The sequence below is a fragment of a genome, unplaced genomic scaffold (genome assembly GCF_019419815.1).
Source record: "Pyrus x bretschneideri cultivar Hongxiangsu unplaced genomic scaffold, Pyrus_bretschneideri_v1 Contig11, whole genome shotgun sequence".
Taxonomy (NCBI): Eukaryota; Viridiplantae; Streptophyta; class Magnoliopsida; order Rosales; family Rosaceae; genus Pyrus; species Pyrus x bretschneideri.
In genome coordinates, this window is record NW_025999402.1 from 1,433,837 (window position 1) to 1,446,195 (window position 12,359).

The 12,359-nt window shown below is 38.4% G+C and overlaps 1 protein-coding gene and 1 pseudogene across 1 annotated transcript; both read right to left on the reverse strand.

Moving 5' to 3' along the window:
* Positions 1-437: 437 nt before the first annotated feature.
* Positions 438-7,453, reverse strand: LOC103937209 (annotated as a pseudogene).
* A 687-nt stretch (positions 7,454-8,140) lies between these two features.
* LOC103933787 (RHOMBOID-like protein 1) lies at positions 8,141-11,443 on the reverse strand. The gene is made up of 6 exons (XM_048573831.1): positions 11,092-11,443; positions 10,329-10,492; positions 9,992-10,155; positions 9,629-9,894; positions 8,946-9,072; positions 8,141-8,427 (listed from the first exon to the last, which is right to left on the reverse strand). The coding sequence occupies exons 1-6, from the start codon at positions 11,421-11,423 to the stop codon at positions 8,305-8,307; spliced, it is 1,176 nt and encodes a 391-aa protein (XP_048429788.1). The 5' UTR covers positions 11,424-11,443; the 3' UTR covers positions 8,141-8,304.
* Between the last annotated feature and the right edge of the window lie 916 nt (positions 11,444-12,359).

Consider the following 12,359-nt stretch of genomic DNA (forward strand, 5'->3'; position numbering starts at 1 on the left):
TTGTTGGTAGAGGTCATCTTACTAAGCCGTTTCGGCATAGTTGGGTGTTACGAATTGCCTTGCTCGGCGCATTGGAGGCCGAGTGAGTTTATGATTGGATACTCGCAAGTAAGTTTCAGGGTTCGGCATTCCGACGGGCGAACTACGTTTACCATCAAGACATATATCACATTCGAGTACCTGTGCCCGTATAGTTTGGTCTCAATTCGGCGTGCTTATACTCTTACGAATATAATCACAGTGGCCGAATCAGGCTTCGACGAGTTGTGAACTCCGTAGAATTAGTAGCCTTGCCTTCAGGCTATAGAATCTAGAGACCGAGAGCGTTCCTTCCTCGGTCGCAATCGCAAGATACAGAAGTCAACAGCGCGCTCAACGCGACCACATCAGATTTTACTCCTCGGCCGAGCTCGGCCGACGAGTTGGCACGCCCCGCATTCAACCGAAGGACATTAGTTAGCTCATTAGTTACTCGGCCTGCGCGCCACGTAGGTTCTGTAAATTTTAGAGTCAACAGAAATACACAAAACTCACCAGGAAATGGTATCCCCTGCGTCTAATGCTGACCTGCCATTTCGGCCATGTATTGAGCAATATAGCCCAAGAAATTGGATGCCAATAGCCCACAGAAAAAACAAGTGGAGTACGGGCCACATGCGGAGCTAAGGTCTTGAAGCGAATTCCTGTTCATCATATTTGACGGTTTTCCTGGAGGGTTTGACAAGAATAATGCTCGGGCATCAACTGCTGCAGGTGACGATGCTTACAATAATTCCTCACAGCTGGTGTAACAAGAGAACATCGCTTACCCATAGAGATCATTGTCATATCAGCGACTGTCTCTGATAACAAAATCCGATGAAACGAATCTATCTTTATCCCTCAAATGACAACCTCTTTAAGTAAAAGCACATCATCGCGTGGATGAGCTTCTTCTACCCGAACAAGAACTTCATCTCCAATTTGAGCTCCCACGGACACCCACACGGAAGATTGAAGTCCCACCTGCAAAATTTCAAGTTGGATACAATTGACTTATGTGTACACACTCGATCTGCGTATACTATATTTCCACAAAAGTCGTTATAATAATATCATAAAACAAAAATGCTACTCTTACCACCTAGTGTACCATCATTTATACCATCTTTCTAATAGAGATGGGACCCACATACGTTGGCAGGCCCTATCTCTATTAGAGAGATGGTACAAATGATGGTACAACTAGGTAGTAAGTGTAGCTTTACTCATCATAAAACTGTATAACTAATTACTCAGATGTAATACAATACAAGAAGTTTCAAACTACAAAGAACGCATGACATGAATATCTGCATTTACAATTAAAAGATGCAAGGGGATGATACCTCAACTAACAATATAGCCGCAATCCGATCCTTGATGAATCTAAGAATCAGCGCACGATACTCTTTTTCTTTTGGCTGCCTTCTCAGATATTCTAATATCCAGTACCGAAGACTGCTGCTGAAGAGCCTCCTTGCTACTCTTACATTCATGTTCACAATAGATGCCATCCCTTCCAACTGACCAGCTGAGAAAGGAAGAGATTCCCCTGCAAGAAATGCTTTCACCTACATAACAAATCCATTCATCAATGCTTAACGATATTATCTCAACAATTTGGCTGAATGCAGTGTAAAAACAAAAATTTACAAAACATGAAGAAGTCATAACACTTGGCCCGGCCACCTTAAACTCTCTGACATTGGCTTTGTCGAATTTAAAAGATTTAACTAGTAAGGTCAAATAAATGTGTGCAACCAGGACGACCCTCGTAGAACTGTTCAAAAGATATGGTGAAGCACCAATTTTCTTCCAGAATTCCCCGTGAGAAGAATATGGCTAAAGACAGGGTTTAAAATGGGTAAATACATAAAATACCTGCATTTTTATTCTGCAAGCAAATACTGTCCTACAGAGGAAACACAGACAGCAATATGATTTCATTACCTTCATACATCTGGTTTTTCATTTTCTTTTTTAAAGCAACACTCTTTCCTCATCTGTTTTGAACAGTAGACTCGACACAGCAGTGACACTTAACTGAAAGCCTATTCATTCATGACCATATTTTTTGTCTGCTTGCAAAAGGCAGACAAGAGATCAAAAACACTATGATTTTGTTGATAGCAGACCCAAAAGGGGCAAGGTGCACATTTTACGTTGTAGATTATTAAGAACTATACTTATATGAAAGAAAATCACCTGATAGTGAGCTAGTAGATCCATATATCTACGGATGGGAGATGTAAACTGAACATAACCTGGAAGTCCTAAAATTCCATGACGTATAGGTTTTCTGAAATCAATTTCAGCAGCACGCATTAGTTTAACAAGAGCAGAGCTTCTAACAGGTCCTTCTGGAAGATGTGCAAACACAGAGGTGTCAATGTTGGATTGGGGTTGTCCTCTATAGGGTAAAGGAATGTTATTTCTAGAACCAAAAGTGGCTATAACTTCTCCGCAGAGTACCATCATCTCAGTGACAAGTCGCATTGCAGGGTCTGCCCTGGTTTTCTACATACAAATTAATCACAGACTGCGGATCCTCTGGATTAACCACTTTGATGCGTGCTTCCAATGTGGCTGTGTCAATTGCACCCTGAGAAATGCACATGGTTATTGTCAGAAGAATTGGAGGGTTACTGATATATATCATTGCTACAAAACCATCCTTGCGGAGATCTTAAACCAATATTGTCCTTTAACAAATGTAAATGCATGTTTGTTTATCAATGAAACTGTTCGAAATGAGTTTTAGATTTTTTTTCTTTTTTCTTTTTTTCCCATTTGTTCCCAATAATTATGATCTTAACGATTTTGCATATGCTTAATATTTATAGTAGAATCTCTATAGGGTCCATGTTATTATGAATAGTACAACCATGATTATGAGGATCATGAGACACCAAAAATATCTATTGGAACTTTAAGTCACACTACAAAGGTTCAGAATTAAATTGGCTCTGGTTCTTTAAGTTCAACCTGTTCTCGCCGCCATATTGACCGGAGAGTTGCAGCCTCAGACAGGATTTTCAGTTCAGCCTCTTCTTGCAGGTTCAAATGAAGAAGCTCAGATGCACTCTCATATGTCAACATGTATGTTGGTTTAATAATTGAGTTGTCCACTGAATATTCTGCAATGCTGCCAAACCCTAAAGAAGGTAGAGTTAGTTCATTAGTAAAATTTAGTAGGCAAAAAGAAAACTACCCTTCAAATTAGCAAAAGCTATGATGCTTGAAAGAAACATCCACCCAACTTGTTCCGAATGATTATATAATCTTTCAGTGTAAATATTCACAAAGGTAGGAACATTCTAAGAATCTAAATATATAGTTGGTAATCGAAGACTCCTAGGTTAAGTTGGATGTCTTAAACTCCTATGAAGTACCAGACATAAGTCAACACACAGGTTGCCATTCATTTTGGCGTAAGAGACATCAATATGGTAGTGGCATAAAACTAAGGTCATAACACACATATCCAGGTGAGAGGTACGTAATGTGGATTTTGGAATTATCCTACTGACAACAGAATGATTTACTCATTCCACTGTCAGTAGAATAAGGATTCATTCAAATTCAAAATATATCTAACCACCACCTTCATACACATATCCAAGTATGAAGTAACAGTCCCCAAGCCCTCCGTGTAACTCCATTAAAATAAAATACAGCATCGATTGGGATGAGATCTCAAAGAGAGGGGCAAATGCAAACAAAAATGTTTTACCTTCCATTGGAGTGCAGCACCACAGATACAGTAACCGCATTGCAAATCTCTCCTTGTTGCAAACTCATTCCCTCCATGGCAAGTTTCTCTGGGAACATAGGATAAGTAGCAGTGGGCAAGAATACAGAAGTTCCTCTTCTCATTGCCTCCCTATACATATAACTAATAAAAAATGAGTGAAACACAAACATTTATCCATTTTGTTTTGTAGAGTCAAGAGCTACCTGTCTACTATGCTCCCAGGTTGAAGAAACCTAGTTGCATCTGCAACATGAATCCATATTTTAATGCGTCCATCTTGTAGCCTCGTTGCACTCAGGGCATCATCGAGCTAACATATTACAACAAAAAATTTCACATGAGAGGTCAAACTTTGACGTGGCAAAATTTACTTTTTTGACATCAGAGGATGATATCAGTATTAGGCATGTGCAAAACATACCTTATCAGCCTCGTCCACATCAATAGCATAGACCTTCAAGTGAGTGAGATCTTGCCTTTCAATCTACAGAAAGAACATTTACAGAATTATTGTCTAATTATTTAACTAATTATTTTCACACACACAAAATGATTCCACACAGCATTAAGTACGTGATCTGAAAATTATATACTGAATAAGATTCCCCATGCAGTATTACTACACTGATAAATGAAACAGGCTAACCTCATCTGAATCAGAGGAATCTGACAAAAGATGTTCTGCAGATGAAATAACTTCATCTGAATGATCAGTACGGATGTTCAATTTCAACAGGTCAAGATTCACATGTACAGGAAAATAGCCAATGTCTATGAGGAGATTCAAAGCTGATGAGGCTGTTTTTACCATCCCCATTATTCTTAGGATCTGACAAAAATGTATATACAAGAAGATATAGATCAGGAACAAAGCATCATGTATTATGACACAGGGAATTACAGTAGAACATCATTCAAGATCTTTTGCTCCTGAAATATCATATGAGGGTAACCTTTCTCTTGGAAACCCATACATTTACAGAGCTTAGTAGTAAGTACGTATCAAAACAGCAAACTAAAACACTGTCGTTTAAGTCAGACTTACTGTTCCAGCTGTTTTCCTTTGGTCATCAATTGTGCAAGCATCAATAGCATAAGCTTCAAGAGACTCAATTTTGTGTCTGATTTTCTCTTCTACCAACCAAGAAGATTTGGGAGGTTTAGCATCTAAAGGCATTGCCTTAGCAGATTTCAGTAATTGTTTAAACTCCTGCAGTTCTTTCTCAGCAGCCTCCTTTGCGAGCTTCCTACACAGAAGTTCCTCAACCTAGTTCCTCAAACAAAATGACTTTCATGTTAAGATCATTGGAAAAGCAAACAAGTAATCAAGATGAAGGCTATCACAGATTACTCAACCCAATAATCTTGCATTCACTTCTAACAGATGGAAAAGCAAACAAGCAATCAAGATGAAGGCTATCACAGATTACTCAATCCAATAATCTTGCATTCACTTCTCACAGATGTCAAGAATAACTGTTTTTTTCTTTTTGAAATATATACATAGCACCCTTATATTGTCAGGCCAAAACCAAGACAAAAGCACTGAACTCTAAAAATCACTACATGGTCAATACATGGCCATAAAAAGGTCAATGCCAGGGCACTAACCTATCTCACTCCATGAACAATGAAGCAGGATCCCTCTTATGAAGCTCCCCCTATATGTAAAGATGCCAAAACATGAAACAAAAGAATACTTTTTAGTTGAGTGGCAAGATTAGTATCTGCCAGTATGCTGAAACCATCCTAAGATGATCAACTTCAGCATGACATTATTAAATTATAAATCACCTGGGTAATATGCACCAACAGACTACAACAATCAAGTTCTAATAAATTTTCTTTACCATCTAGTACAAAATTATGAAGATAGAGTGACATACAAATGACAATATCACTCATTCAAGCATACATCTTACTAGAATCACTCTTTCTTGAAACACATCTAACATGAGGAACCATAGAGTTAGACATATCCAAGCCAAGGAAACATATCTAATAGGAATCTGGACCCACATGAACCATTTTCTTGGACAAAGATGTTGAACCAAAGTATAACTGTACCTGCACAGCAGGTCGAGGACCATATATAGAGCGAGAACCCTTTGTCTCCAGCACAGTGAAGTATACTTCATCTTCTGAAAGCAACAAATGAGCACAGTAGCATTCAAGAGGTTCCACGCTACCAAATATCATCTGTGTGGATGAGCTAGTGTCATTGAAGGAGCAGTAGTACATAAAACTTTAACTTGAATGTACAGTACCTCGGCTAATTCTTCTGCCGTCAACCGCTTATTCTTTTCAAGGAGCTCAACCCAAGCGAATTCAAGCAGTGCTGGATCCTGCACCAGACCAACAAATATCCTTGACCAAAAACACAAACCAGCAGACAAGAAAACGTAAACATTCTTATCCACAACTACTTTTGGGCAAGAACCGATTCACCAACCGAGTTATCTTGAGCTTTCTGAATAAAGTCTGATATCTCTGTGTGATCAAAGTTCTCAACACCGGGAACAATATACGTAATTTGTCATGGTTTAATTGACGATGCAACACCATTCTGACATAAGTACAACAATCAAAACACAAATTTCAGAATACCAGCAAAACAAACAAGCTACAATCTTTGCGTTTATTAAGGCTAAGAACAAAGAGTTTTCCAACACCTAGCAACCTATTAATATGCCGCATTAGTTATTTTGTGTTTCTAGTAGAACCTGATCGGACACCATCCAGTTCTTCTTGCCATCGGGTTTCTGCGCAACGGCCAGCAACACTCTCTCTGCATCCTTCTTGAACTCCAGTAGCAGACCTTGCTGCAGTGTCCGGCTCACAAGCTTATCTTCTACAATCCCTCCACTACTTGTCAGCTCCACCCCACACAATAGTAAATATCATATTTGCATTAAAGTTCAGCCTTTTTCTTTCTATTTAACCAAACACCACATAATTACATTAAGTTTCGTTTGGCTCTAGGATTGGATGGGATTGGATTGGACTGGAATGGATAACTGGAAAAGGTTTACCGGAGGTCATTTCGAGGGGATTAGACTGCGATTAGACATGAATGTTCTCCCTTCTTATCCTACAACGAATAAGTTTTCTTCTCCATTAATCCATCTCCTACCTCGAATTTCGCCACATTTATTCCTTTCACATATCCAATCCAATCCAGTTCTCTATACCAAACGAGGTCTAAGTCCTCTAAGTTCATAATCAAGGATAATGAAAAGAAAATTAAAAGAAATGTGATAATTTTGTGAGGAAGAGAGGGAGAAGTTACTTGGCGGCAGCGCGAACTAGTCTCCGTCTGCGCAGGGCGCCCAGCTCTTCCATGACGCTATTGACGAGGCTGTGAACGGAGGTGCTTTGAACGCCGCCATGGCCTGGAGCTAGCTTACCGGACCGAAATATCGGGAAGCGAATGCCTAATTAGGAGAATCGGCGGAATTGGAGAGTAGTGAAATGGCAAGGGCAGCAGCGGAAGGAAAGGAGAGTGGGGGAGGAAGCCGAAGAGGAGGCGGAGCGGAAGACCGTGGAGCTTCCGACGGCTCGAACCGCCATGGCGGATGAAAGGTTTGGGGAAATGCGAGCGAGTTTTTGGTTTCTGCTTCTGTTGTTGATAAAATGGGATACCACTTTGCGACAGCGAAATGTTTGTTCTTACACCCGCCCTTTTGTTTGAGTTTTGTCACACCCAAATAATATAAGTTCTCACACTCAATATTATATAAAAGTATGCTCATTTAATAACTATTTCGGTTTTTAGTTTTGTGGTACAGTTAGAGAAAATGCATGCAAGAAAGTTGAATATATTTTTTATTTTATATAACGGTATTATGGTGCGGAGTTAGATAAGTAATACAATGAATTGTAATTATTGAAATAAAACGCACAATGAAAAGTAAAAAAACTTAAATTGAACTCGCAATTTATGAGAGTCTAACCACAGATTTTTACTCACAAGTGTAAAAAGATACGACAAGACTGAAGTGCTAATACAAGTTAAAAATGCTTTGAGTTGTTTTCACTTTCAAGTTTTATGTTTTTATATATTATTCATCATTAACATTCTTTTCCACGTCAACATAAATCCGGGGTTAATCATTGTCATGTTATTATTTAACAGTCAAATACAATGACTGATTGAAATCGTAAGTTTGTAAATAGCATTAAAATGTTAAGAATATGAGGTAGGAGTTTGCAATTGCACAAAAACTTCAGAGGGATGAAATGTAATTTACCACTTCAGTAAATTTTTGTGTAAACATGGTCGGTTGGTAAACTTGCAATTAAAAAACAGTGGCTGAATACATATTTTCGCATGCATTCACTTGCTGCTAGATCCATGTTGTATAAAAAAAAAAGAACAAATCAATCGTATTGATGTTAAAGATCAAGAGTCAAGGTTACACAATGATATGAATACATATAAAAACAAACGTATCAGAACGAAAAAACAGAAATCCGTGACAGTAAATTTATACATCTGAGCAACTCATGGAACCTCTCGGCTGCAAAAATCAACTGCAAAGCTGAGAACATAGCCCCTGGATCTGAGAACTGCTTGCATTTGGAATCGCATACGTGCCGTTCTTACCATTGCTCGAGCATGTTAAATAGATTTGATCACCCATCTGGTTTGACTGCAATGAGATCATAGCACACAGGAGTCAGATCGATGCGGTTATCACCAGATCAGTACTGGAAAGACCCTTTTTGCTCACTAGTGCCATACGTACATTGCCTCAAAACATTATTGCATAGAGGACAAGACTATATATAAACTGACTCTTTCTAATGACCAATTTCGTCTGACATGCACGGACTTGGACAATTAGCGTCTATTAATAACTTTACAAAGATGCGTTATCAATTGAAGGTAATCTTCTGTTTTCATGGCATGTCTTCATGGGTATCGAGATTCGAGACTATCAACTGCTACCATCTTTCCTCAATTCCTTTACTCTTTTTTTTTCTAAAAATTTACACAACCTTGTTTAAGTAAACTCAGATGACAATATTTTCAGTACATTGATAGTCAAGACCTTTTTACCCAGGCAAAAAGTTGATCCAATTTTAGAAAAATGGTTTGAATTGTAAAAATTGATTGCCGTGTTTATATAATATGCAGAAGGTGGAGCGGGCGTAGAGTGTTAAGTACCGTGCAGTATGCAGACTCCGTGTTGCAGCTCCATCTTGAAGTAGGGACACAAGATAAATAATGACACCAAGAACAATGTTTATTGGCATCAACTCCCCGAAGAAGCATAACCAGGCCAACTGTAAACCTGTCATATCAGCAAAAATCTGTTTAGATTATAAATTTGTGTTACGTAATTGACTACTAAATTTCCAAATTACAAAAATTTCCTAGCCAGGCGTAAATCCAAACTACCTAAGTTTACTATATATGATATCCCTTTCGTACCAATTTTGACATGACGTAATAGAAGGAGAACATACAACAAAGAAGAAAAGCAAGAACAAAAATAAGTGGCCGCAATTGAAGATACGATGAGAGAAAATCAATTACGGTAGGTTTGGACATGTAAACCGAAGACCTACAGATGCTCCCAGTTAGAAGATGCAATTATGAGATAGAGTCAGAGCAAAAGGGGTAGCAAGACTTAGAAAGAGACTATAAAAAGACATGGAGTACTTGGAGCTAATGGAAGACATGACGCAAAACCGAGCGCAATGGTGTTGTAGGATTCATATACCCCACTTGGTGGGATAAGGCTTTGTTGTTGTTGTAGTCTTTGATATATACTTTTACTACAAGTACTACGGCAGCCTAAAATGGAAACAAGAAGTGTATAGAAGCACAGAAACAAATTGGCTTACCCAACAATTAAAACTATCACAGAGAGGACCCACAGAATGCACTGATAGGTCTTGAACTTCGATTTTGTTTGAGATGAGGCATATCCTGGACCAGGAGCAGCATATCTTTGGTTAACCCATCCGAACTGGGGGCGGATAAGAAACACAAACCCAAGAAAAAATCCCGAGAGGAATCCTCCAATATGAGCAAAGTTGTCAACATGTGGGAGTATTCCCACTGCCAAATTGATTGCTATGATGATCAGGAGGGTGAAAAGTGCTCCAAACTGAACAAGAATAATGACTTAGATACGGGATCCTGAATGTCACCAAATTTTTTGTTTTCTGAAGTATGAAGCTCCTTTAAAGTAGTTCAACAATTACCTTACTAGCATATAATGTCCAATTAGTGATAAGTTCAGAAAGCATGGCTCCCAGCAACCCGAAAAGTGCACCAGAAGCACCAACTGAAATGTTTGTTTGGATGAAAAGCGAAGACAACAAACTCCCACCAAGTCCAGAGATGACATATAGCAACCCAATTCGGACTGCAACGAAAACATTTTAAAGGGCATGAACTACAGCTTTGTATACTGACAAGAAGTTAACTAAACCGAAAGCCTAACTTGTTGCATTGTAAAAGAAGAACCATCAGTCCTTGAACAATGAAAATGCTTATAATCACAAAATTAAATAAACAAAACTGATTTGGAATACATACCGAAGCCGAACTCTTGCTCTAGCCGATATCCAATGACTAAAAGGCTCAGCATATTAGCCAATAAATGGAAGACGCCCGCATGTAACCAATTGCAAGTGATTAGAAGCCACCCCTGGTGTCTGTCAACCACCTTCTTTACATCCAAAGCCCCCATCTTCTGCAACCTAAACCAACCAAAATCCAACACAAAACCAGTTCAACTTACAATATCTTTCAATTAACCACCTTTACAGCAACAAAAAAAAAATAAATGCTAAAGTGTCCACCCCGATCGAAAACACTGATTACAAACACCCACCAAATGATTTCAGATCAATCCCCAAACTTGTAAAACATGTTTTTACGGAAATAGAGCAACGGAAACAATGAAAACCAGCAGTCAGCTTAAAACGCAAATTGGAACGAGAACAAACAAAATGTATCAAATTAAAAAATTTTCGAGAACATGGTTTGGCCAAGTTGGCTAGAGCAGTGTGCTCCACTCTCTGCAAGTTCGAATCCCTCTCCCGTAGTTTAGATGTATTTAGTGTAATTATCCTATTGTTTGTCAAAAAATTCAGTTAACAATTTTCCTAACATAAACAGCTAAAAAAGGGTCAGCCACAAATGAGATTAAAAGTTGAGACAACACCAATTGGAAATCTAATTCCAAAGCTCCAAACACCACGATTCCACATAAAGTTCTAAACTTGGATAAACATGTTTCTACAAAATATGAAAGCTTAAAAAGCAAAATCGAAGCGAACATTAATTAAGAACTCACGTCGATGACGAGGGTCCTAGAAGCGGGTTCTCCTTAAAAGGCTGGAAGGAGAACCTCCCCAAGAACGTGGCAATGCAAGAGACGGAGTTCTTGGGACAGTTGTTGACATACATGGTGATGATGAACATAACAACATTGGCAGCAATAAATACAGGAATCAGCCAGACAACCCATTTCTTAAAATGCTTGATCTCTCTGTACACGGGCGGAGACGCGGCCGGAGCTGGGGAGGCTACAGGCGGCGTCTCGATGTCTACTGGGTGGACTACGTTGTGGTGCCGCCGTGAGTTCACTTTCATTTGGGCCCCCAACGACGGTGGCTCCCCCGCCATTGTAAGAATCGAATGATTGGTTTGGGAGATGAAGGTTGTTGAATGTGAAGAGGGAGATGATGAGAGAGAAAGAATGGAGGTTTTAGAGAAAGTCAACGTTAAGCTGCTGGCCTAAATCTGAACTGCTTCTTTGCCGACAGTGCCATCCATACGTGTCTTCGCCTACCAATTCTTTACCTTCAAGACATTGTTTGTTGAAAGAAATTTTTTATTATGACTAGAATACGAGTTTAGTTATTAATTTTTTAACATAAATATCTCATTATTTGTATAGTGACACGTGATGTACCATTTTGTGTTTCGATCATATTGAAAAATCTCTTGTTTGTCGAAACTTTTAACTCCTTAGACTCATCTTTATTTTTCATCGTTACATAATAAGATGATATAATTCTTTACTTTCATCTCTGATACTTAAAATCTATAAAATTGGTCCTTAAGTTTGTCTATCGTCAATTATTTTGTCTTTCAGTTAAAATATCCGTTAAATAAAGAAAAAATAATGAAAATATCGAATAACGCTTCTATCGATTTTAAATTTTAAAGACCAAAAAAACTAAAATCCAATAAAAAAAAGTTTGCACCATGAAATTTTGAATGTCAAAATTGTTTCTTGTAATTACATATTTCATGCGAGCAGAAAGATGATATGAAAAGTGTTGTCGAAGGATTGCCGCTGTTCAGGTCAAAAATGTATTGTGTGACTCGCGGTATCCCACTGAGGATTAAATAATAGTGAATAATCAAGTGATTGAATAATTCCATGCAAAAGTAAACGATTGAGTACTAATTTATGGATTTTGTAAGCATCAAGCATGATCTTAATACAATTCTATATTGTTAAGCTAGGATAGGATGACAATGGGCGGATAGGCTTTGAAAGTTTCATTTTCAAATTCAACTTGTTTATTTTCTCCAAAACTCGAAATTGTAAAA